General features: G+C 47.3%; 1 protein-coding gene across 1 annotated transcript in view; it reads right to left on the bottom strand.

The window, feature by feature from the left end:
• Positions 1–410: 410 nt before the first annotated feature.
• Positions 411–25758, bottom strand: part of SLC25A1 (solute carrier family 25 member 1) — an 82844-nt gene continuing 57496 nt past the window's right edge. The window contains exons 4-9 of the mRNA XM_082247481.1: positions 18564–18702; positions 13248–13332; positions 11943–12047; positions 2458–2573; positions 836–909; positions 411–662 (exon numbers count right to left, since the gene is read on the bottom strand). Coding sequence (XP_082103607.1) covers positions 548–662; positions 836–909; positions 2458–2573; positions 11943–12047; positions 13248–13332; positions 18564–18702 — 634 coding nt within the window. The 3' untranslated portion in view covers positions 411–547. The remainder of the gene's footprint in view (positions 663–835; positions 910–2457; positions 2574–11942; positions 12048–13247; positions 13333–18563; positions 18703–25758) is intronic.

Here is a 25758-nt window from a genome sequence, read left to right as displayed (position 1 = left end):
CGTGGCCGTGCAGGGCTTCACCCGTGTCATTTATTCACAGAGTTCTGTAAATGGAAAACTACAAGTACCAACAGCCTTTGCGGCTGTCAGATTCTAGTTCTAAATGAACTACCATGGCGCTGTTAAGCGCTCTGGTAGTTCATTGTCTCTTTCTGTCAGGTAATATTATGCCTGCCCATACGAGGTACGAGCGTACAAATACACTGACAAGTCTGCAGGAGTCCTGCATGGCACCTACGATCTGTTGATCGTGGGTGCAATGCTTTCCAGGCTCCAAGTAAAAAAAATTATATATGTACATTTTTTACCAGCAAAAAGATCTGCATTCATTTTTTTTTTTTTTTTTTTTAAAAGGTGAACTTATCCTTTAACAAGAAGATAATGCTGTAGTTATGGAAATAGGATGGAGGTTTTTATGTTTTGGAATGGGAGGCACTATAGTATTTTAGTACCAGGAAATGGGGTAATTATTAGCTGAGGTCTTTGGCACCCACGGACTCTGTAATTGCAGGTCACTTGGTTCTTCCATCAGAACCTTAGACAACCCTCAGTCAGTCTTCCAAACCTTGTTCAGAACCTTCACCACTTCATCATAGATTATAAAGACAATAGCAACATCTAGACAGACACGTCCAAGACGAGGAATAGTCCCCTTGTAGAACCTAAAAGAAGGGGGAGATGACAACTTTAGACGCTGGCAGGACACTTTGGAAATACTGCGATGCTAAAATGAGTCTATGCCATATGTAAAGCTCGAAGAAGATTCAGAGAATGGGTATGAAATTATATGGAAACAGAATGCATTGAGAAAATGTTGATGAAATTAGTAACTTACGCTTTGGGTCCCTCGTACTTGAGTATCTTATAGGCACAGTCAAATGTACTTTTGTATTTATGAGATTCCAGCCCCTGCAAAACAAATGAATTATGTATTATTTTCAAACACTTCAGAGCAAGCAGATCTACAACATCTTCCACATTTTTTTTTTTTACAAACACCCAAAGAGAGAATCTTTCTCCCTATATATGATGATAAGCATCTCACACAGTTTTAAAGGTTTCTAATGCTAAAAAAAAAGATCTTCTGTCAAATCCTATGCACAGAGCTGAACAGAAATCTAATTTTCATCTCATTTGAAGATAGCATACTAAAGAGGATCTATCGTGAAATCAACATTAATTTAGAATAAATAGAATAGAATTTACGAATCCTTGCAGCAGAAACACAATTCCATTATAAATGAGACACATTGTAGCATAAAATGTGCACTTTTATCTACAGTAACATGCATTGTTTTAAAATGATCTCTGGTCAAACAAGAAAAATTAAGCTTTATTTTTTTCATTTTGCTAAGTTTTTTGTCAATAGATTGCATAGGAATATTGTTTTTTCAGAAAGACAATATTAAAAAAAAAAAAAAATTAGACCTTGTTTGTCCTGCAAAAAAAAAAAAAAAACAGCATAGGTATTCCTTTCCTATCCTAAAGTGGAACTAAAATCTCCATACTTACCTGTCCAACGATCCTGCGCTGGCATCTTCTGAGTGCCGGTCTTCAGGCCTCTTTATTGGCCGGTGAGGGATGACGTCACTCCCTGCAAGCGCGCAGGAGGTCATCATCCTAGCACTCAGAAACTTGCACAGCCCAGTTCAAAGTGCAATCGGACACTGCAAGCAGTGCATGTTTCTTCTTTAATAAAAGCCTGCCTGCTCACAGTTTTTTTACAATGGGACTTTAGTTCCACTTTAAAGTTATTTTAAAGTCAAAACGTTTTTGACCTTAAAACATTCCCTTCTTCCATAAAAAAAACACTGGACCACCTGTTCTTGTGTCGCAATTGTATACACTATATTCATTTATTTTTATTCGCTTATTTCCCCCCCCCACAAAAGTGGAGTTACCCTTTAAACAATTATATCAACCAGGTGCTAATAATCAATCACAAAACCTGTAGGTTGAACCAAACTGATTAACTGAAAAAAGCAAAACCAATGACATCACAGGCTCTCCCTCTGGCAGCAGCAGTGGCAGTTCTTACTGCTGCAGTGTACAGAGCTCAAATAATTATGTGTGATTGCTGCTCAACGCAGTAGTACTCTAAGTTTGGGTTGTGCTTGGGGTATTACATTTTTGTTCTTGGGTTTAGATGCAGCACGTGTTTTAACTTCCTGTTATGTCCTCTATCCCTTCTGCTGGTGAGTTCTCACCAATGTTACATTAACCATACACTTTAAAGTAGCATTAAAGCTTTTTTTTTTATATACTTACCTGCTCTGTGCAATGGTTTTGCACAGAGCAGCCCCAATCCTCTTCTTCTGGGGGCCCCTGCTGACACTCCTCCTTTTTGGTGAGTGCCTCCATAGGAATCCACTTTCTATGGGGGCACTCGTGCGGGCTCGCTCCTGAGTAAAAAAAATGCAGTACCAATATGTATGTCAACATTGCAGTTCATATTACCTGCATCCTGGTCTTCACGACATCTAAGGGAGTGTTACCAAAGACACTGGCAGCTCCTGCAATGGCTCCAAATGCTCCTGTTACTAGTGGGTTCATTGGTTTGTTAGGATTGTCACCTGAGATGTTAAAGAAAATATGTTACTGCAGGTCTATGCAGCCTCACAAACATCCATAATAAAGTCATTTTTTTTTTCATGTGCAAACTGAATATATCAAAGCACATTTTTCACATGGCTCATTAAATGAAAGAAAGTGGTTTGTTTTCAGAGAGAATATTACTGATCAAGCACAGGCTGATCTTGTGGCCATTATAAAATGAGCAAGGAATTTCTCAAACTAAGTTTAAGCAAAGCTATCATTTTCAGAATTTTTCAAATAAGGGATCTTTTGGACAAATTAAAATATGTCAGTGTATAACCAAGTCACATGAATTTTAGTGATGCCATACTGAGCAGTTTTGCTTTGCAGAACTTTAATGTTATAAAGCTGTGACTGTGTGACTAGAAAGGTATACAATATACCTATACTACAGACTATAAGATAAATTGCTTGTGAAACACAAAGCTGTTTTGAACAGAAGGAAAAAAAAAATCATGTAAAATAAACAGTCACCAAAAAAAGTAATAGAACCACTTATTAACCACTTCAATACCGGGCACGTTTACCCCCCTTCCTGCCCAGGCCAATTTTTCGCTTTTAGTGCCCTCACACTTTGAATGACAGTCATGCAACAATGTACCCAAACTATATTTTAAGCCAAAATGTATTCTCTTACATTTCTTTGGTGAAAATAAACCAAATCAGTGTATATTATTTAGTCAGTAGGAACGTTATAGAGTCCACATACTATGGTATATATAAAGAAATTGATCAATCCTGATGTACTGACGGGGCATCTAATTTCTTAAGGCCCAAAAATGTCAGGATAGTACAAATATCCCCCAAATGACCCCTTTTTTGTAAAGTAGACAGTAGACAAAGTAGACAAAGCATTTAGTAGGAGGCATGGCGAGTTTTTTGAAGCTGTCATTTTTTTTGTCACAAGTTTTTGAAAAAAATGGATTTTTGTAAAATCTTACCGTAAAATCCTTTTCTCTTAGCTCATCGACAGACGTAGTCCTCGGTGATACACCACCTTCGGGTTATGTTACCTCCGCAGGAGCAGGACTAGACAGGAAATTAAAAAGCTCTGGCCACACCCTAGGGGCAGTCCCAGAGGGTATATCCTCTCTCTCTCTGCCTCAGCAAATCAGTTATGTGAAAAAGCAGTGCTTAGAGAATTTAACCCAACCCAACTCCAAAACAGAGGGGCGGGGACTACGTCTGTCGATGAGCTAAGAGAAAAGGATTTTACGGTAAGATTTTACAAAAATCCATTTTTCTCTAGTGCTCATCGACAGACGTAGTCCTCGGTGATACACCACCTTCGGGACGTCCCAGAGCAGTATCACAACTGAGGGGTGGGAAAATGGAAATCAAATCCCAATCTAGAAGGCCCAACCGGTGCCAACTAGAAGTTTACAATGCTCATCCTTAATGATGAGACTCAACAAAAAAATTTTTCAAACAGAAAAAAACCCTCGAGGTAGACCACCGGTCTCCTCAAATTGCGGCCTGCAAAACCTTGCGGCCAAATGAGGCATCCGCCGATGCCGTCACATCAATTTTATAGAATTTAGTAAAGGTATGTACCGACGACCAAGTGGCCGCCTTACATACCTGGACCACTGACGCCTGATGGCGAAAGGCCCAGGAAGTACTGAGCGCTCGAGTGGAGTGCGCCCTAACAGGGAACGGAGGACTCTGACCCTTAATAGAATAAGCCTGTACCACCGTTTGTCTAATCCATTTGGCAATGGTCGCGGCAGATGCAGGCAAACCCTTTCTGGGGCCATCCGTGATCACAAAAAGTGAATCCGTCTTACGGAATGATTCCGTAGCTTTCAGGTATACCCTGATTGCCCGAACCACATCCAAGGAATGCAACGCATGTTCCCGATGATGCTTGGGCTGAGGACACAAGGAAGGTAGTACAATATCTTCATTCAGATGAAAATCTGAAACCACCTTAGGAAGAAAAGATGGCTTAGGATGAAGTACTACCTTATCCCTATGAATCACTAGGTATGGGGACTGGCATGATAATGCAGCCAGTTCTGACACCCTGCGAGCAGAAGTAATAGCCACCAAGAAGACCACCTTCTGGGATAAAGTAAGCAAGGGAATCTCCCTGATGTTTTCAAAGGGAGGTTTCTGTAGAACCGACAAAACCAAATTAAGATCCCAGGGTGGTAAGGGCGCGCGGACTGGAGGAGCCAGGTGCCGCACCCCCTGGATGAAATTCCGCACCAAGGATTTGGTAGCTAAAGGTTTCTGAAAGAAGATTGCTAATGCTGAAACTTGACCCTTGATGGTGCTCAAGGCTAGCTTCTGCTCAACCCCTTGTTGCAAAAAGGCCAATATTCGAGACACCGAATAGGTACGTGGAGGAAATCCTAAAGATTCGCACCACGCAATATAAGTCTTCCATGTGTGATAATAGACTTTGCTGGAAGTCGCTTTCCTTGCTTTAATAAGGGTAGGAATGACAGAAGTAGACAAACCTCTGTCCTTCAGTACTTGGGTCTCAATGGCCAGGCCATTAAAACCAGCGACTGTAAAGCACGAAGGTAAATAGGTCCTTGAGACTACAGACACTCCCTGAGACGAAGTTCCCACGGAACGTCTGCGACTAACCTGTCCAAGTCGGCCAGGCCGGCTTGAATAGGCCAGCCTAGAATTTCTAGGACCACTGGCGCTGATTGGATCTGAACCAGGCGTCCCTAGAGGTATCTGGCCCCGACCATCCGAGAAAGTCTGGTCGTTTTCTGTTCCCACACATTTATCAGATACCTGATAGTTATCAGGCAAGGTGATCTTTTCTGGTTGAACCTCAGGGACCGAAGTCACCCGACTGGAGGCTACTTGGCCTATCTGGTCAATCAGATCCGATTCCTGTGAGGTATCGGGACTAATCTTAGGAAAAGGTAAAGGAAAAGATCTATACAGGGAACGGTAACTACCGCTTCCTGTACTTAAATGTTGGAAGGGAAGAATCGCACCGGTAGTAGTGGTTGATGCTCGATCTAATGTCCTGAATACCGGTGAAAACGTCCCCCCACCCTGAAATTGGGTGGGGGCGCACCTTCAGGCTGTGTACTCCTTTACTTCGGGTTTGGCTGGGTTGGTCCTCTGCTTGTCCGACCAGCCCTTCTTGAACCCTCCTGGAGGAGTCTTGCCTTTCCCGGAAGTACCAGCCGGGCGTCCTTTATGGGCGGTAAAGAAAGGTCCTCGCTTGTTGCGAGGTTCCTTAGCTTTTGCAGCCTGTGGCAAAAAGGTACTCTTGCCCCCGGTGGCATCCTTAATGATTTCATCTAGGTTGGCTCCAAATAGACGATTCCCCTGGAAAGGGAGATTGGTCAAAGTCTTTTTGGAACCTAGGTCAGCTGACCAGCATTTTAACCACAGCACACGTCTGAGGATCACTGCTAACTTAGATGCATGCCCTAACAAGGGAGTAGTGTCCAAGGCTGCGTCACAGATAAACCGTAGCCCTTGTATGATCTGTTCTATCAAATCAGATGTCTCCTGGGGAATATCTTTTCCCCTAAGATCTTGGCGTACCATCTTCGCCCATTCTGTAAGTGTCTGGGAAACTAGACCAATAACAATTACTGGTCTAAATGCTGACCCTATCAGAGAAAAGATAGTGCGGGACTCCGCTTCTATCTTTCGATCCACCGGATCCTTAAAGGACGAAGTGTCCTCCACTGGAATAACCGTGGCTTTATTCAGCCTGGAAATAGGCGGATCCACGACTGGTGGTACCGTCCATTTCTTAATGATGGATTCCTCAAACGGATAGCGTCTAGCAATACGCTTGGAAATAGTAAAGGTACGTTTAGAATGTTCCCATTCTCCTTTAATCTGATTTCCAAAACATTTAGGTACAGGAAAAGCCTTCGCCGTCTTGATGGGCTTATTAGTCCCAAAAGGCCTCTCCGTTTCAGTTGCCTCTGCCGGTAAAGCCTCAAGTTTTAAGGTTTCTTGCACTGCCACAACTAGTGCGTCCACCAATGCTTCTTCCTGAATTATAGCAGGAGAAGAAGCGTCCTCCTCACTGTCTGAGGGGGCTTTACCTGGGATAGCAGCCCTTGCAGAGGAACCTGCAACTGCAGTGACCATCTCTGAATCAGAGTCAGAGGTGTCAGATAGTATAGGGGTAGGCGGGGGTCGCTTCCTTGACCCCCGTCCCTGACAGGCCGCCTCCACCCGAGCCACCATAGACTCCAAAATTGCTGTAAATGACTCTATACTCTGTACACCGGCGGGTCCCGAGGCCCCCTCGAGGGAAACAGGTGGGGGAATCTGTGTGGCAGGGTCCATAATAACTCCAGTTACTTCCTGGATGATATAATTCAAAGTAAAGAAAAAACTTTTTTTTTTTTTTTTTTTGACCCTCAGCGCCACAAAAAACCCCTTAGTGTTACCTGCTAGGGATCCCTATCGATCGAGAGAGAGAGAGATAGACCCCCAGGCTCACCACTTGATGTTCAGAGTTGAACTGCAACAGCTTACAGCGCTGTCTTAGACAAACAGGAAGTCTTTTGGCTGGCTGCCCAGGAAGAAAGGAGGCGGCTCCGCCCCTCTGTACGCCTTCCGGCGCCTCCCCCAAGCTCCACGAGGTGTAGAATCACCTAAAACATGGCCGCCCCCATGCTGGAGACACGAGGCTACGCCAAAATGGCGGCTCGTGCGATCCAGCAAAAAAAATGGCGGCGGCCTGTGCTGACTAGCGGTGTGCTGCAGGCACACAACACTCTCTCTGCATGGGGATATGGCGTGTTTGGCGGTACCGGCCCTGGCGGACCGCATGGCCGTTCGGGAGGCCTGCTATTAGCTGGAGATCTGACTTGGAAGGCAGTCTACATGTCCATGGCTTCTGACTGGTAGGTAGCTTATACTTAACCCATAAGATTCCCAGAATGCCACAGATTACATCTTTAAAACATGTATACAATAGATTGTTAGCTCCCAAACCAAGCCTCCTGGCTTTTGCACCCATAAAATCACACTCAAAGTAGGAGGATTTGTGACATGTTATAGGATAGAAAGAAACTCTTTCTTACCATACAGAGAGGGGCCCGCGTTCACCACAAAACCCGTCAGGGAAAACAGGGGGAACATACTACTCACCATACCGGAACCAGGCGGGCACCAACTCCTGACAGTACCCCTCTCCACCGGGGCGGGAGGGCTGTCGACCGATACAGACGCCGTGACTCATGGTCTTTGGCGTTTCAGCGAGACGTTTAACTCGCGGGTTCAGTCCTTTAATGGGACTTTGTCGCGGCCGACTCAGCGCGGAGCTATGGCCTGCACGCGCTCGTAGGCTGAACTGGGGTGACCACCGGATCTCAACATCCAGCCCGTCGCCCAGTTCAGCTTTCTTGCTTGAAGATCTCACAGGAACACTGGAGAAAAAAAGCTGTCCAAAAATCCTTTTTAGAAAAAAATTTCTTGCCAGGACCTAAGATCCCAGCAAGGTATCTAGGTCCTTACTCCTAACTAGACAGAAAATAACTGATTTGCTGAGGCAGAGAGAGAGAGGATATACCCTCTGGGACTGCCCCTAGGGTGTGGCCAGAGCTTTTTAATTTCCTGTCTAGTCCTGCTCCTGCGGAGGTAACATAACCCGAAGGTGGTGTATCACCGAGGACTACGTCTGTCGATGAGCGCTAGAGAAATTAGGAATTTTCATTTCCTGTTTTGGCCTCCATTCTGTTGGAGTCTCATAATAAAAATATACATATCTGATATACCATCATATACCATATTCTGATTATAGCAAATAAATGTAAACATATTTGATATTGTTTATTAACTACACAGTTCTTTTTTCTTAATACTTTACATTTCTCTCTTTCTTAGTCAATGTTATATCAGATATGTATATTTCTATTATAAGACTCAAACAAAATGGAGGCCAAAACAGGAAATGAAAATTCCCTGGTGACCCCAATCACTACATGTGGTCTGATGACCTAAATTAACATACAGATATATATATGCCTGTTTGAGATGATAACTGCAAAGCTCCTGAGGATGCGTTGGACGCGAAAGGCCGTAGAGCTTGTTATCTCAAACGCCTAAGGTCCCAGCCATCACTTTTCATTTCAGTGGTGGCTTTATATGCGAGTTCTTTTTTACCGTTGTTTAATTTTATATTCTATATACACTGTTTTTGTACCAGTGTTACTGAATATTTTATTGTATATCTTTATTAAATAGATTTTTACTTCATACTGCACCATAAGCCTCTCCCACTTTTTTATACAATTGAACCCTTCCATGACGTGCTGAGTCAATCTACGCATTGGAGGTTTTCTATGAGGCTGGAAGTTGTTGACTACATTGATGTCCCAAAAGATCTGGAGACTGGTCGCATAACACTCGTTTGCTGTCCTATAATCTAGACAGCATTTGGCTCTGGTGAGCTTGCATTTCACTTATTCTCGTTGATGGAGAGATCATTATCCGTTTGATTGTGACATCCATATGTTCACCAGGGCCGGTGCAAGGATTTTTGACACCCTAGGCGAAACCTCATTTTGCCGCCCCATTGTGGCTCTGCCCCTGACTCCACCTCCCCGGAAAAGCAGTAGACCAGTTTCACATGTATATGTATATGAAAACCAGTATATTTATAATAAGAATGAAACAAGGCATGAAGAAAAGGAGGCATAGTATGACGGGGCCATTGCAAGGATTTTTGACTACATAGGCGAAGATTCATTTTGCCCCCCACCCCCAACCCATCCACACCATCCTCTTGCTACTCCCTGTCTAAAACCAAGCTGGTATCTCCTTCACATCGCCGCTGTAATGTGATGGGGCGCGATGTGAAGGAGGTCACATACCATTGAAAATGGAGCTGTGCTGAACTTACACCAAATGGCAATGTGTAATGAGGGGGTGGGGTTATGCATTCCTCAGTTCCCCTCACTGCAGCTGAGGTCAACTAAACTTCCAATGGCTGGGTTCCCCCCATAAGCAAACTCCCACCCAGATCACCCCCCCCAGATACTCCCCCTTTGATCACACCTTCCCAGATACCCCTACCCTTGTTACACCCCCAGATACCCCCCACTCTGATCACACCCCTAGATTACCCACCCCACCCTGATTACATCTCCCTAGATACCCCTACCCTGATTACACCTCTACATACCTCTCTACACACTGAGGAACACTACATCTCTACTGGAGAGAGAGTGGCTGAGAGAGAAGGGTGGCTAACAGAGAGGAGTGACTGACAGAGAGGGGGGCTGTGTTTAAATAAAGGGCATGAGAGAGAAGGGGGGACTGAGAGAGAAGGGGTGACTGACAGAGAGGGGGGCTGTGTTTAAATAAAGGGCATGGGAGAGAAGGGGGGACTGAGAGACACTGGGGGCTGAGAGAGACGGAGACTGAGAGAGAGGGGGGGCACAGAGGGAGGGTGATGAACAGAGGGTGGGGCTGAGAGAGAAGGGGGCTCAGAGATAGGGTGGCGGATGAAGAGGGTGGCTGAGACACAGGGGGCCTCAGAGAGAGGGTGGCAGACAGAGAGGGGGGCTGAGAGAGAGACAAGGGGCTCAGAGAAAGGGTGGCGGACAGAAAGGGGGGTTGAGAGAGAGGGGCCTCAGAGAGAGGGTGGCGGACACAGAGCGGGGCTGAGAGAGAGAGACAGGGGGCTCAGAGAAAGGGTGGCGGCCAGAAATGGGGCTTGAGAGAGAGGGTGGCGGACACAGAGGGGGGCTGAGAGAGAGAGACAGGGGGCTCAGAGAAAGGGTGGTGGACAGAAAGGGGAGTTGAGAGAGAGGGTGGCAGACACAGAGAGGGGCTGAGAGAGAGAGAGACAGGGGGCTCAGAGAAAGAGTGGTGGACAGAGGGGGAGGCCTAGAGAGAGAGAGACAGAGGGGCTTAGAGAGAGGGTGGTGGACAGAGGGTGGGACTGAGAGAGAGGGTGGATGACAGAGAGGGCAGCTGAGAGAGACACTGGGGGGCACAGATGGAGGGTGGTGGATAGAGAGATGGGCTGAGAGAGAGAGAGAAAGGATGTTGACAGAGATGGGGGGGCTGACAAAGATTGTGGGGGTGACAGAGAGGGTGGGAAGATGAGAGAGAGAGAGAGACCTCAAACCCTGTCCCTAACCACAGTCCCTCCTCTGCCCCCTCATCCCAGTCTGTATCTGCAGTTAGGTCTGTTTCAGTGTATGATGCTCAATACCTTGTTGATACTGAAGGTGCTCTGCTGCTCCTTCCAGCAGCTCCCTGACAGCTTGTGCCTCCCGTTCGTCCTTGTCCTTCCGGGCCTTACTGCTGTTGCTGGAGCAGAGAGGAGGTTGGAGGGGACCGAGTCCAGGCTTTGGGACTCCACAGATGCTTCTGCGCGCCTTTTCGGGACTGAACTCCACAAGAGCTCCATTGAATATGTCCAGCCGAAGGATGACGTCATCGCTGTGAGCCGACCGACACTCCGATGGTATTGGTATGGCAGTGGGACGGGGCGCACATCGCTACTGAAGGCACTGTGTGGTGCTTGGACAAGCAGTCCCATAGCATCAGAGTGTCAGTCGGCTCACAGCGGTGACGTAATCCTCCGGCTACAGCATTTGGCTCCATCGCCTTCAGTCTCCCCTCCAGCAGATATCATAAGACTCCCGCGGCAGCCGGGAGATTACACGCTACTTGCGGGTGTCTGCGAGCCGCCGGCCAAAGGCGGGAGACTCCCGCAAGTCGCGGAAGACTGCCACACCATGCCACGCCACTGCTGGAAAAAAAAATTATTTTGCCGCCCTCCCTACCCTGGCGCTCTAGGCAGCCGCCTAACCTGCCTATTGCTGGCGCTGGCCCTGATGTTCACTGGATTGCACCTATTGAATGTCGTCACATTTAATCTTATGAACTTTATCACAAGAGACATTTCATCAATTTGTTCATTTTTTTTTAATTTGTTTCTTTTTATATTTCTTTAGCACTGCATTTTTCTTTTTACTATTAACATGATATAGGTCGACTGTGATTGACCCAGACTGTACCATGTGATCACGCTAACCAATCACAGCTAGCAACACAATTGTAAACAATGTATGGCTTGAAAAGGAGCCACCCATTGTTTACAACTGTCATGTGACCTGCTGTGATTGGTTACAGCGGTCAGATGGTACCGTCAGCAGGCCGGTACAGTGATCAGTCATCGGCTGTGTCCGGTGGACGCAGTCGGTGACAGAACATGTCACTGTGCATCCCTGCGGCGCGTGATCGGGGAGGACCTCATATGACATCTGTCCAAATTGACGAGAGGTTCCCGGCATCATCTTGCCATACGCCAGGCGGGAACCGGTTAGGTAAACTGGGTCACTTCATTACTAAAATAATCAAACAAGCATAGCCAAATTATATACCTCTGTACCAGTTCCGCAGAGAGGTCATGACAAAGAAGCGAATGGCTTGGTTGGATCCCTGCTTAAGTACCGTAGCTGTGAGACCTTGATAAGTACCTTTAATGCCTAGGGAAAAAACATGACAAATGAAAACGCCCAGACTATAACGATGAAACATGTAAAAGAAAGCACAATTAATATACCACAAAGTAAATCATTAGAACATCACAAAACAAGGTGCATGATTGTTGAACATAGAGTATGAGATCCACTGATGACGGTTGCAATGCTTTCCAGGCTCTAATGCAAAATAAATTATAAGTGAATTTAATATATATATAAAAATTTATTCATTTATTTTTTTTTTAACAAGAGGTGGAATTTTTCTTTAAAGACCGTGCCAGTAATAGAAAGAATTTTTAAAAAACAACCAAAAGACACTGCAACTATAGAAAAAAATGGTGTTACACTACCTCAAATGCACTCCTACTCTACAGCCCAACTCTGTAAAATCATCCCTTGCAGTGGGGCTGCACCTGCACTGCACTGCAAGGACAAACGGCTTCTTTTGTCTAGGGAAGAGGAGAAATGTGTTTACTTACCCAATCCTCTGCTCCTCCAGCAGATGGCGTTCCTCCACACTTAAGCAGTGGACTGTCCCTTAGAGTCCATACATCCAGTGCAGGGCTATGGATCTTGCACTTGTCTAAATGACATCAGAACCTTAGGCAAGTGGAGCATAGGGGAAAAAGACACTGTGGATACCAGTCTAGCATCAGGGAGGACCGGAGGACAGGGTAAGTAAAACTGCTTTACTGTGTCCCCTAGACTTAAATTAGCAAAAAACCCTTGCAGTGCGAGAACAGCCCCACTGTAAGGGATACGTTTATAGTTTCTTGAAGTTGGATTTTTACACCCTTTTTTTGGGCTGATGGCACACATCATTTTTGTGGACTGAATGGTGTCAGCCCTCCCAGCTGTCTTTTGTTAAACTATTCAACCACTACTAGCATATTTTTTCAACATAAGGGCTAATCACTCTGTAGTCCACAATAACTAGTAGGGCTTTTTGAGATAACATAGGAAGTTTGGAGAAAACGCAACTGTCAATTTCTGACAAGAACAACATTTTTTTGCACTTATCAAACAGATATAACAAAACGCCTACAATGGCATAACATTAGACCAAAATTGAGCAAATAGAAGAAGATCATTGGTGAGGTTGACATACAATTTAAATATATTACTGTTGCCAATAAAAAGATTTTCAAAAAAAAAAATATATATATATATTACTGTTGGAAATACACAGAGGGAAACTTATACCTTGATCTCGAATAATTTCCCTGACTCCATGGAAAAACCCTCTGTACTTTGGATTTGGAGAGCACTGGTCATGAATAAACTTTACCTACAGGGAAAAAAAAGTTTGTGTTTTTTTTTTGTTTTTTTTTTTGTAGATCTCTCATGCTTAGGTTAGTTAACCTGTTGTCTCTCAAGTATAATTATTAATTATACAGGATTTATATAGTGCCAACAGTTTGCGCAGCGCTTTACAAAATGAAGACAGGCAGTACAGTTACAATAAAATTCAATACAAGAGGAATCAGAGGGCACTGCTTGTTAAAGTTTACAATCTAAGAGATGTTGTTAAATGGTACTTTTGAGGTGTCTGAAAATATCCTCATCCAAAAAACCATAATCCCTGGAATCCATAAAAACTGGCGCAGGCAGATTTTGTGAAAGTGTCTCACTGTCTCATGTACTGGTCTAAAACCTGTACTTTGGTGCTTGCTGCATTACTTTTATAAAGTATGCGAGACACTTTCACAAAATCTGTCTCCGTATGCCAAAAGAAAGTTGGCCTAATTAGCTCCACGTTCGTAACATATGAACTATCTGTAATTTAGTTACAATTTAGAATAGGTGTTGCACCACAATGAGGAAGCGGGGCAAATTAAAATTACCTGAATTTGGTGATCAGTCGCTGTCAGAAGTAAACTGTCGCAGATGTTTTTTGAATTTAGTTAAACACATTACCACCAGAAAAGTGACGCAATAGCATTATTGAATTCCCCAGAATGTGTCTTGTAAACTATTATATATTAAACATTTCCAGAATTCCTTTTTTATGTATAAAACATTTTTAACAAACCAGAGGATAACATTTAAAAAGTTTTAATTCTCAAAGCCTTCATATATGCAATGTATTGAAATTATAAATAACTTGTTTAGCACAAACGGATCAATTATAACACTTTTTACATAACTAGTAAGAAAGGACTAAAGCCAACCAAGAGATATGTGCTGCTTATGACAGTTTACACAACTTGCTTTCAGCCCAAATACCAAACAAAAGATTCAGTTCTGCACAATGAACACTGGATGGCGCCATAATACAACATGAGAGATAGGTACACTTCAATCAAAATTAAAAAAAAATTAGGATATGCTCACTTTTGAAAAATAAAAAAATGCTAATTTTTTTGCTGGTAAAAAAAACAAAAAAAAGTGCATTCATTTTTATTTTTTTAGGAGCCTGCAGAGCATTGCACCCGTGATCAGCAGATTGTAGGTGCAATGTCAGGCTCTTGCAGATTCTCAGTACATCTGTCTGCCCATACCTCCAGTATGGACAGACAGTTACTGAAGAAAAGGAAGAACTAATAAACTGAGTGCACTCATGAGCACCCTTGCAGTTCATTGAGAACTACAAGACACCTTCTGCTCTCTGAACGAATGACGTGGCTGTGTGGGCGGAAACCCCACACAGTCACATTGTTTTTAAATTGTGATAGTGGGTGCATGAAGAGGATGCCTTGCCTGCTGCCACAATGAGGAACAACATGTTACCAAGGCCTCATGCCTAACCCAGAACTACTGCATTTAAAGAGGAGTATTTCAGCTGTAAAAATGCTCTAACGCTAAAAAACGCAGCAAAAAATGGGATTTTTGTCTTACCATAAAATCTATTTCTCTGATGTTCATTGACAGACACAGCTCTTCATCTTTTTGACCCTAGGGTTATACTGCCCCCAGGACACTTGGCAGGAAATAAGCTTTACCAGGCATTCAGTTTTGTAGCAAGCAGTGGCAGAAGAAAAATAACCGTCAATGAACATTAGAGAAAAGGATTTTACGGTAAGACAAAAATCCAATTTTCTCTTTCGTTCATTGACGGACACAGCTCCAGAATCTTCCTAACCATTGGGACGTCCCAAAGCAGTGTTAACCATGAAGGGTGGGAAAAACACAGCAGAAAAAATTCCCAAAACGCTAAACCTAGCCAACCAGGTAACATGGAGCTCAACCAGGAACAACTGGCCTTCAGAATCCAGCCAAACACTTTCAAGCTCGTGTGGGGATTTCCAGGTTTTCCACTAGAGCAATAGGAGACTCTGCTCGCAGAAGGAGGTCATCCAAGTAGCCCAGGACCGTGAACCCCCATTGGCGTAACAATTCTAGCAACAGGGCCAACACTTTTGTGAAGACCCAACGAGAAGAAGTGAGACCAAAGGGTAACGCCATAAACTGATAATGCTCCTCTCCCACGGCAAAATGGAGGAAGCACTGGAGACAGACACATATTAGAATGTGAAGGTAAGCGCCCTTGATGTCAATAGAGGCAAGAAAAATCTCCCTGATGCATGGAAGCCACCACCGTGCGAACGGACTACATTCTGAACTTCTGCACCCACACAAATCAGTTCAGCGCCTTTAGGTCCAGAATTGGAAGCACCTTCCCTTTCTTCCTGGGGAATGTAAACAGGTTTGAGTAAAAACCTCTGAAAACGTTACGAAGTCTGAAACGGGACCATCACCCTTTAAAGTAAAAGGCCTTGCACCACCCCAAAAAGAGCCTGTAAGTGGACCAGGGACAGTCGCACGTTGGAAGGAAGAACCTTACCAGAAGGTAAGAACAAAACTCGATCTTGTAGCCAGACCGAATTACCTCATGGACCCACCTGACTTGTACCAGCGGTCCAGGAACCAGCGAAAATGTTCCCCCCATGCTGAAGGGGCCTTGTCCATGGGTCTGGAGAAGCCCGCTCTTGACTTGCCAGACCAAGTTCGCTTGGATCCTCCAGAGGAGGCCCCAAAGGGCTCCAACCCTTTGTTAGTCGACCCTGAGGGACGAAAAAACTTGTTATGAGCCGAAAAGGAGGGCCCACGTCTATGAGGGTCCTTGCCTTTAGTGGCCTGAAAGAAGAAGGTACTCTTCCCCCCCTGTGAGACCTTTAATAATGTCATTCAGGGTAGCACCAAACAGGCGATCTTGAAAGGGAAGATCAGTCAAGGCCTTTTTAGAAGCCTTGTCCGCAGACCAGCTTTTTAGCCACACCATGCGTGGTTACCATTATTGCGCATAGAACAACTCCACTGACTCACAACAATTTTGTCACAGTAGGCAGGAAAAGGGAGTACCTTTGCCGCTTTTAGGGAATCTGTGGGCCCGGAGCGGACCGGTGCCCCCCATGTTAAAATTTTCTGCACCAATACAATCAGTGCATCCACCAGCGCCCTTGCATGCGCATGTGCAGTAAAAAAAGGAGAGATCCTCACCGCAGAGCACCCGAAGTGTGTGGACGCAGACCCAGTAGAGTCGTTATATGCTAAGCTCACCCTGAGAACCTAACAAGCAGGGGAGGTCGCCGACCATAATCCCACAAGGAGACGCCGGCTAAAGTTCCACAAAAGGACCCCTATTAGACCTAAGGGTCGCCCACCATAAAGGACATAAAAGGACATAGCCCCATATAAAGGGGAAGAGGGGGCCCGCCATGACGCAGACGCACAGGCAGAGTACCCCCACACAACAATGCCCCCACGTCATCCCCCGGTTCAAGGGGGGCGCCAGGCAGTCCATATGTCCACCCACCTGAGAGGGGGGGGGCGAGCGCCCATACACTGCTCTATCACCCCAGGCAGTCAGCAGCTCAAACAGCCTGGTCAGCAGCTCGGTCAGCAGCTCAAACAGCCTGGTCAAAAGCTCAGTCAGCTGCTCAGACAGCCAGACACGAGTGGGCCACAAAGCCTTGGCCTAAATGTGGGGCCCGATCAGGTCGCGAGTCCGCCGTCAGCTCTGTCAGCTTGATCAGCTCGGTTAGGAGCTCGGACAGCCTGGTCAGTAGCCTGGACAGCTTGGTCAGTCACTCAGACAGCCATCTCCGTCAGCCACGAGTGGGCCGCAAGCCGATTCGGACAGCCCAGTCAGCAACAACCGCATCAACCCCCCCTTACTGGACCAAGTGGTAAAGCCAGCTCCTTCCTAACCCCGGGGGGGGGGGGAGTGCATGGGGGTAGGTTGGGGCCAAAAGACCACAGTGACTGTTAGAAGGGCTGAAGGAAATGGAAGGGAACCCGGGGGTCCGACCATCCCAAGGAGGGTCCTACGTCCTCCCCGAGACCGCAAGTGATATGGAGGGACACTACTCACCATACCAACGCAATCGGGTGGGCGCCACTCCGGACAGACTACCTCTCCATTCTGGGTGGGGTTGCTGATGGCCAAGGGGCACTCTGCGACTCAGGCCAAACCAGGTTATGTGCGTCCCGGTGAGTTGTTTCATTCGTGGGCCAGCCCCCGTCCATTGGGGCTCTATAGTGGCGAGGCCTAGCGCGGGGCTTTAACCTGCACACGCTCACTGGCTGGACTGGGAGACCTTGAAGGATCTAGGATATGCAGTCCAAAACCCAGTACTGCTGTTGATTGCAGTTCTCTCAGGAACATAACTAGGTAAAAAAATTAAAAGGTTCCCTTTAAAGTAAAAAAAACAAGCTAAGACTGAAGTCCAAGCCGGGAACTAGGTACTACTCCTAAACTAGGCAGAAACTGCTACTCCTATAGCAGAGTGAGTCAGTGTCTGCCTACAGGGACTGCCCCATAGGCATGGTAAAGTTTTTTCCTGCCTAGTGTCCTACTCCTGTAGGGGGCAGCATAACCCAATGGTTAAGAAGAATATGGAGCAGCAACTGTCAATGAACGATAGAGAAAAATGCATTTGCAAAGATATTAGGCACAAATTTGGACAACACTTTAAAAACATCAAGGGGGTGAACAAATTCAGTTTGAAATCAAGAACAGGAGAACATGACCTCAAACCAACTGGAGGAATGTTCAAAACTAACTATAGAAAGTATTATTTTACTGAAAGGGTAGTTGATGCTTGCAATAAACTTCCAGTAGAGATAGTGAGACAGTCAATAGTAAATGGCTTCAAACATGCTTGGGACAAACAGATATATACTCAGATCTATACTAAAAATTAACGAAAAAACAAAAAAATGGGCAGACTCGATGGACTACTATATCTTTTTCTGCAGTCACTTTCTATGTTTCTATATTAAATATTTACTTCTCCAGCTGCCTCCCCTATCCAACCCTGCTGTATGAAAATAAATTGCAGCTTGAAGACTCTTTTGAAGCCGACACTTCCAGGAGAGTCAATCGCCTGGTCCTAGTGCACGATTCCTCCTGCCAACACCTACATCACTACAGGACACAGTAGTGACATAGGGATCAGCAAAAGTAACCACAGTGCAGGACCAGAAATCGGTATAATTAGATTGTATTATGAGTAGCCTGCTTAACAGCAACTTAGTTTGACCATTAGTTACTTAACTGTAGGACTGGAATCTCACCTTAATAGTTTCCATGGGACAAACCACTGCAACAGCTTCAGCCACACCAGCACCTAGGCCACATAACAAACTGCGCTTACTGTCCAATTTCCCATCAGCATCCCTCATGTGATTACTGAGGAACTCAAACATCCCAAATCTGTGGAAGGAAGCAAGGCTTTAAGTAACAGACTAATGAAAGTTGCAACTAGAAAAACTATAATAAAAATTGCTAGATGAACAACATTTTTGTAGGAATTGAGTGATTATTGGGTTATACTGTGGCCTATAGGAGGATTTGAATACTGGCAAACAAAAACTAGTGCCAGCCATGTAGCCGGCTGGGTTTGGAGTGGAACTGGGCAAATGGGACGGATTTGAAAGAGGCTGTCATCAAGCCAAGAACTCTAACGTGGGGCAACTGCTTGACTGAAAAGTCAGAGTCTGGGGGTTGAGAGTGTGATGTCTGTCTTGAGGAAGGAAAACTCTGGCTTGAGCTGTGTCTAGGATAAGACAGATAGATATTCCAAGTCAGAAGTCAGTTCCAATGCTGACTCCTGAAGTTACAGGGCCCAGTCAAACCTAAGTAGGGATTGAACTGTTCACACTACATTGTTGGGTCAGAACCTGCCCGACTGTTTCCTTCAATAGAAAATCTTTCAGATATCTCACAATGGGTATATCGCGAGTACTCAAGGAGCAGAAAATAGGGCCGAATGGCAGGTCCACAAACAAAGTATTGAGGACCCATAGCAAAGTGAGGGAATCGCTAATAAAGTGGAGTGTTGAGACATGCAAATAACGGAATTTTTGTAAAATCTTACCTGTAAAATTCCTTTCTCTGAGTCCTCCGACAGTCGCCGCCTCTTCATATTCGTCACATATGGGGGGTATTAGACTTTGCTCCGAAGGAGTAGCTAGGCAACAGAATATGTTAACAATAAAGCTTTAACATATCCCACCCTCAAGGGGTGGTCCCCTCAGTCAATACCCTCCTACTTCCTGCAACCATATCTCAGTTTTAGTGGAATAGCAGTAGAGTATACAATCAAACCCCAAAAGAGGGGCGGGGGCGGCGACTGTCGGAGGACTCAGAGAAAGGAATTTTACAGGTAAGATTTTACAAAAATTCCGTTTTCTCTTACGTCCTCCGACAGTCGCCGCCTCTTCATATTCGTCACATATGGGGACGTCCCAAAGCAGTGCAAACATGAGGGGTGGGAAACGCATCAGCGCCGAAAGGCAACGCAGTCTCCACATCAAAGAAAGGAACCTTACCAAAGGAGGGAAACCAGCTGGGCAACAGCAAAAATAAGTGCTCAACAGGAGCAACAACCCAGGAAAAGACAAAAAAACCAGGGGATACAAAACTTATCCCAACAGCCAGAAGTCCCCAACAAGGGACCCTAGGGAACAGCCGCACTAAGAACCTTGCGGCCAAAGGAAGCATCCGCCGATGCCTGAACATCTACTTTGTAGAATTTTGTGAAAGTGTGCACGGTCGACCAAGTCGCCGCCTTACACACCTGGGCTACAGAAGCCCCATGACGACAGGCCCAAGACGTACTCAGAGATCTAGTAGAGTGCGCCTTCACAGGCACAGGGGGAACCTTCCCCTGCAAAGCATAGGCCTGTTCAATGGTCTGCCTGATCCATTTGGCGATGGTAGAGGCCGAAGCCGCCATGCCCTTCCGAGGACCCTCTGGAAGAACAAACAAGGAGTCCGTCTTTCGAAAAGACTCAGTCGATTTAAGGTAAACCCTTATCGCCCGAACAACATCCAGAGAGTGCAATCTCACCTCCTTTGGATGTTTAGGCTTCGTGCACAACGAAGGCAAGACAATATCCTCATTAAGATGGAATTCCGAAACTCGTTTCGGCAGAAAAGAAGGATTAGGTCGCAAGACCACCTTATCCAAATGAAAAACCAGGTACGGAGACTTGCAAGTCAAAGCCGCCAGTTCCGACACTCTGCGAGCCGAAGTGATCGCCACCAAAAAGGCGACCTTTTTGGACAACATAGACAACGAGATCTCCCTGATCTGTTCAAAAGGAGCACGTTGTAACACAGAGAGAACGAGATTCAAGTCCCAAGGGGGCAGAGGATCCCGCCTCGGGGGAACCAGATGCCGCACACCCTGAACAAAGGTGCCAACCAAAGGGTTGGAAGCCACGGGACGTTGAAACAGAACGGCCAGAGCAGACACCTGACCCTTTATCGTAGCCAGCGCCAAACGCTGATCAACACCCGTTTGAAGGAAAGACAGCACACGGGACACCGAGTACGTGCGGGGTGAAAACCCCCTGGACTCACACCAGGCAAAATAGGCCTTCCAAGTACGGTAATAAACCTTCCCCGAGGAAGACTTCCTTGCGTTGATTAAAGTATGAACGACCTCCGGAGAGAGACCCCTCTCCTTCAGGACCTCGGTCTCAACAGCCAGGCCGTCAAAGCCAGCGACTGTAAAGCAGGATGGTATATCGGCCCTTGAGACAGCAGATCGTCTCGAAGAGGCAGACGCCACGGGGCGTCGACCGCCAGATTCACGAGGTCTGCGTACCAGGACCGGCGAGGCCAGTCCGGTGCCACAAGAATCACCGTGTTGCGTTCCGAGTGTAACCTGCGAAGGAACCTGGACAGCAACTGAATCGGTGGAAACGCGTACATCAGCCTGTACTGATGCCACGGGGCCACTAACGCGTCCGACGCGTCTGCCCGAGGGTCGCGCGTCCTTGCCACGAACCTCTTCACCTTGTTGTTGAGGCGAGACGCGAACAGGTCCACATCTGGAAGACCCCACTTCGCGCACAACGTCTGGAAGACAGCCGGATGGAGAGACCATTCCCCCTGATCCAGGGTCTGGCGACTCAGATAGTCCGCCTGCCAGTTCTCCACTCCCGGAATGTGAACCGCCGTTATCGCCGGGACATGAGTCTCGGCCCAAGACAGAATGTCGGCCACTTCTCGAGCCGCTCGGGCACTCCTGGTGCCCCCTTGGTGGTTGATGTAGGCCACCGCCGTGGCATTGTCCGTCTGCACCCGAACCGGGCAACCCTGCAGCCGGTCCGTCCAGCGATGAAGACAGAGCCTTATCGCACGCAATTCCAGAATGTTGATCGGAAGGGAAGACTCCCCCTCCGACCAAGTCCCCTGAGCGGACAGAACGCCCAGAACTCCACCCCAGCCCGACAGGCTGGCATCCGTGGTGATTACCGTCCACGAGATCGGACGAAACGACTTGCCCCCGGACACCAACGGGGACTGGAGCCACCACAGAAGGTTTTCCCTGGTGCGAAGACTCAACGAGATTTGAAGATCCAGAGATTGAGGTCGCCCGTCCCACCTGGACAGGATCTCCGCTTGGAGACCCCGCGTGTGAAACTGTGCGAAAGGAATCGCCTCGAAGGCCGAGACCATCAATCCCAGACATCTCATACACATCCGCAGAGACGAGTTCGGAACGTCCCTGAGGGACCTGACTTCCTCCCGGAGAGTCCTGAGTTTGTCTTCCGGCAGGAAGACCTTCGCCTGCACCGAGTCCAGTATCATTCCCAGATAGGGGAGACGAACCGACGGACTCAGTGTCGACTTTGGAAAATTTATCAACCAACCAAACTCCTGCAGAGTTTGCATTGTGACAGACAGGTCCTCCTCCAGACCCTGTCTGGTCGCAGACCGAACCAGAATGTCGTCCAGATACCCCAGGACAGAAATGCCCTGGGCCCTCAATAATGCCAGAACCGGTGCAAGCACCTTGGTGAAGACCCGCGGAGCCGAGGCGAGACCAAAGGGCAACGCCACGAACTGGTAGTGATCCTCCGCAATGGCAAATCGAAGGTACCTCTGATGACCCTCGAATATGGGGATGTGAAGGTACGCATCCTTCAAATCGATGGAGGCCATGAATTCCCCCGGAACCAGGGCAGCCACCACCGACCGCAGGGATTCCATGCGGAACTTGCGAACCCGCACAGAGCGGTTCAGAGCCTTCAAGTCCAGAATCGGACGAACCTTGCCCTCCTTTCTGGGCACGGTGAACAGATTGGAATAAAACCCCCGAAACCTGTCCCGATGAGGCACCGGAACCACCACTCCCTGAGCCCTCAGGTCCCGCACCGCCAGGTGCAGGTCCCGCAGGCGCTCTGGAGACAGTTGAAGATTTGAGGGAAAAAATCTGCTCTCCGGCCGAGAGAGAAACTCGATCTTGTAACCAGATCGAACGATTTCCAGAACCCATCTGTCCCGCACACGGGCCAACCAGGGCTGAAGAAAACCGAGCAAGCGTCCCCCCACCCCAAAACTGGGTGAGGGCGCCCCTTCAGGCCGAACTGTTATGGGCTGCAGGTCCGGATTGGCCGGACTTCTGTTTCCCAGACCAGGGCTTCTTCTGAGAGCCTTGACCTTTGAACGGTTTGCCCTTGTAGTGCGGCCGAAAGGCACGAAAGGACCCCTGAGGGGGCCGAAAATTTGCATGCTTCTTCCCAGAAGCCCCCTTAGCCTTGGGGAAATGGGGCAAGAGAGTGCTCTTACCCCCGGTGATCCCCTTAATCAACACATCCAGGGACTCCCCAAAAAGGCGAGACCCATCATAAGGCAGATTGGCTAAGGTCTTACGTGAAGATTGGTACACCGACCAACATTTTAACCAAACCAGGCGGCGAGACAACACCGCCACGCTGTGCACACGTGCAGCCAACGGAATCAGGTCCAGGTCCGCATCACACAGATACATGACACCCTGGTGGATCTGATCCACCATATCCAGGGTCGCCGCCGAGGCCGAATCGGCCACTAGAACGCGCCTAAGCATCTGCGTCCAACTTGCGATCGCCTGGGCCGCCATGAGAGAAGCAAACAGAGCCTTAAGCATAGAACCCGTAACAGAATAAGTATGACGGGCAAGAGATTCCAGTCTCCTATCCGTGGCATCACGGAAAACAGGGGAACCCTCTGCAGGAATCGCAGTGGCTTTGTTCAAAACCGCAATTGCATGATCCACTGGTGGAGGCACACACCACCGTTCATCAGTGGCAGGCGAAAAAGGATAACGCAGCTTGAATTTACTTGGTACCGCAAAAGGTTTGCGCAGATCGCGCCATTGATCCTTAACAGCGCGCTGAAAATCAGCATTGCAGGGAAAAACCTGCGGCGTCCTGCGTTTTCTCTGCGTCCCATAAGCCGCCAAGGCAGCGGGGGGACACACTTCGTCCTGCAAACGCAGCGTTTGCTTAATGGAAGCAATCAACTCATCCATGATTGCAAGCTCTTCAGGCGAACCAGGGGGAGAATTATCGACCCCCTCAACTTCAGCCTCCACCTCAGACCCCACTAGATCAAGAGAGGAGCGGGACCCCGATAAGGAGGCCCCTGCCAGAACAGCCCCATCACCTTCACCCTCAGAATCAGAGGACAGAGCAACTCTGGGCCTTTTAGTAGATTGAGCAGCCACCAGCATTTGCACCTGAGCAGCAAGGCCAGCCACAATAGTGGCTAAATCCCCCCCTGGGGGGGAAACAGCGGTCCCCTGGCTTTCCACCAATACTGTAGGAAATTTGCCCTCCTGAGAATCCATTGCCCCTGTAATGCCAGACAACCAAGGGTTAACTGCCCCTTTTTAGCAAGCGCGGCAAGCGCAGCCCACCGCACCACACTCAAGCACAATGAGACCCCCACAGGGAATATGCAAACTGAACACAGGCAATGGATAGCAAGAACAGAAGGATAAAACCTGAGGAGACCCTCGCCGCTGCTGCTGCCTCGATCGGTGTTCCTGGAAAGAGGAAGTGATGCTGCCAGGGCGCTCTATGTAAGCCTATGGAGGCTACAAGAAAATGGCCGCCATGCATGTAAACCATGCGGCCGGAGCGGGTGCAGGCAAAATGGCGTCGTTTGGCGCCGAAAACGCCGCTCCACAGTGCATTAAAACACACATTACATTCCAATATAAGGATACATGTTAGATCGCCGCAGCGATCGCTGTATATGCCCAAACATGCCAAAAAAAAAACATGCCCCACAGCACACAGCTTCTCACACTGCCCAGCCTGACACACACAGTGTCATACAGCTCCCCCCCCCCCTTGCAGCCCACAGCATGCAGCCGAGAGATAGGGAGACAAGCAGTGTGAATAGAGGCAGGTTACACAGTCCCAGACTGACACCCCCCCAGACAGACAGGTCCCCACATAAATACACTTACCTCACATGGCGTGGGGGATCCGCACAGGCGAACAAGCCGCTGCACATGAGGCAGGGAGAGTCGCAATTCAAGACGCACAAAATGGGGGTTAAGAAACCGCACAGCGTCCAGTGAGGTAGCCACCTCACCAATCATCCCTGCACCGAACAGGGATGGGTCGTTCACTATGCCAGGAGCGTTACCTGGCTGAACGCTCGATGGCAGACTGGGAAGCCACTGACCCACGACCTGCGACAAGGGGGATCAGCCCGAGACCCAGTCCGCATGATCCTCTTCGTCCGAAGAACTAACTAACGCTGACAAAATAACAGCTGATTAAAGGTAGAGAGAAAAACTCAAACAAAATATTAAAAAGAAGAAAGAGTCTGGGACAGAAAGTCCCAGCACAGAGAGAGCCAGCCACTCCTGACAAGCTAGACATTAAAACTGAGATATGGTTGCAGGAAGTAGGAGGGTATTGACTGAGGGGACCACCCCTTGAGGGTGGGATATGTTAAAGCTTTATTGTTAACATATTCTGTTGCCTAGCTACTCCTTCGGAGCAAAGTCTAATACCCCCCATATGTGACGAATATGAAGAGGCGGCGACTGTCGGAGGACGTAAGAGAAACACATTCTTGATGTTCACAGAGCGCACAAAGTCTGACCTGGTGAATTCCATGAGGAGTTTCTAGGCCCAAATGAACACATTTAGCGGCTTGCGAATCAAGATGGAACAAATGTCCACTTTTGGTTTGGGGACTGTAAACTATCCTGCCAATGGCACTGGGACATCCTACTTCAGAAGACTCATATGAGTTGTATGGAGATGCTAATGCTAATCTGTGCAGTGACACAGGTTGGTTGCCAACCTTAAACCAAGGCGGGGGGGGGGGGGGATAAGCGAGAGAAAATTTTAGCTTGTAGCTTCTGAAAACCACCACCCTCATCAAGGCATCTGAGATGCTGGCTGTTCAAATATCTGCAAAAGGCTAACATTTTGAAGATTTGTCTGAGGATTTGGGGGACTTGGAAGT

The sequence above is a fragment of the Pelophylax lessonae genome, assembly GCF_965119305.1.
Source record: "Pelophylax lessonae genome assembly, chromosome: 1".
NCBI classification, from domain to species: Eukaryota; Metazoa; Chordata; class Amphibia; order Anura; family Ranidae; genus Pelophylax; species Pelophylax lessonae.
Note: the sequence above shows the minus strand (reverse complement) of the source record. Positions and strands in the feature narration are given on the sequence as shown.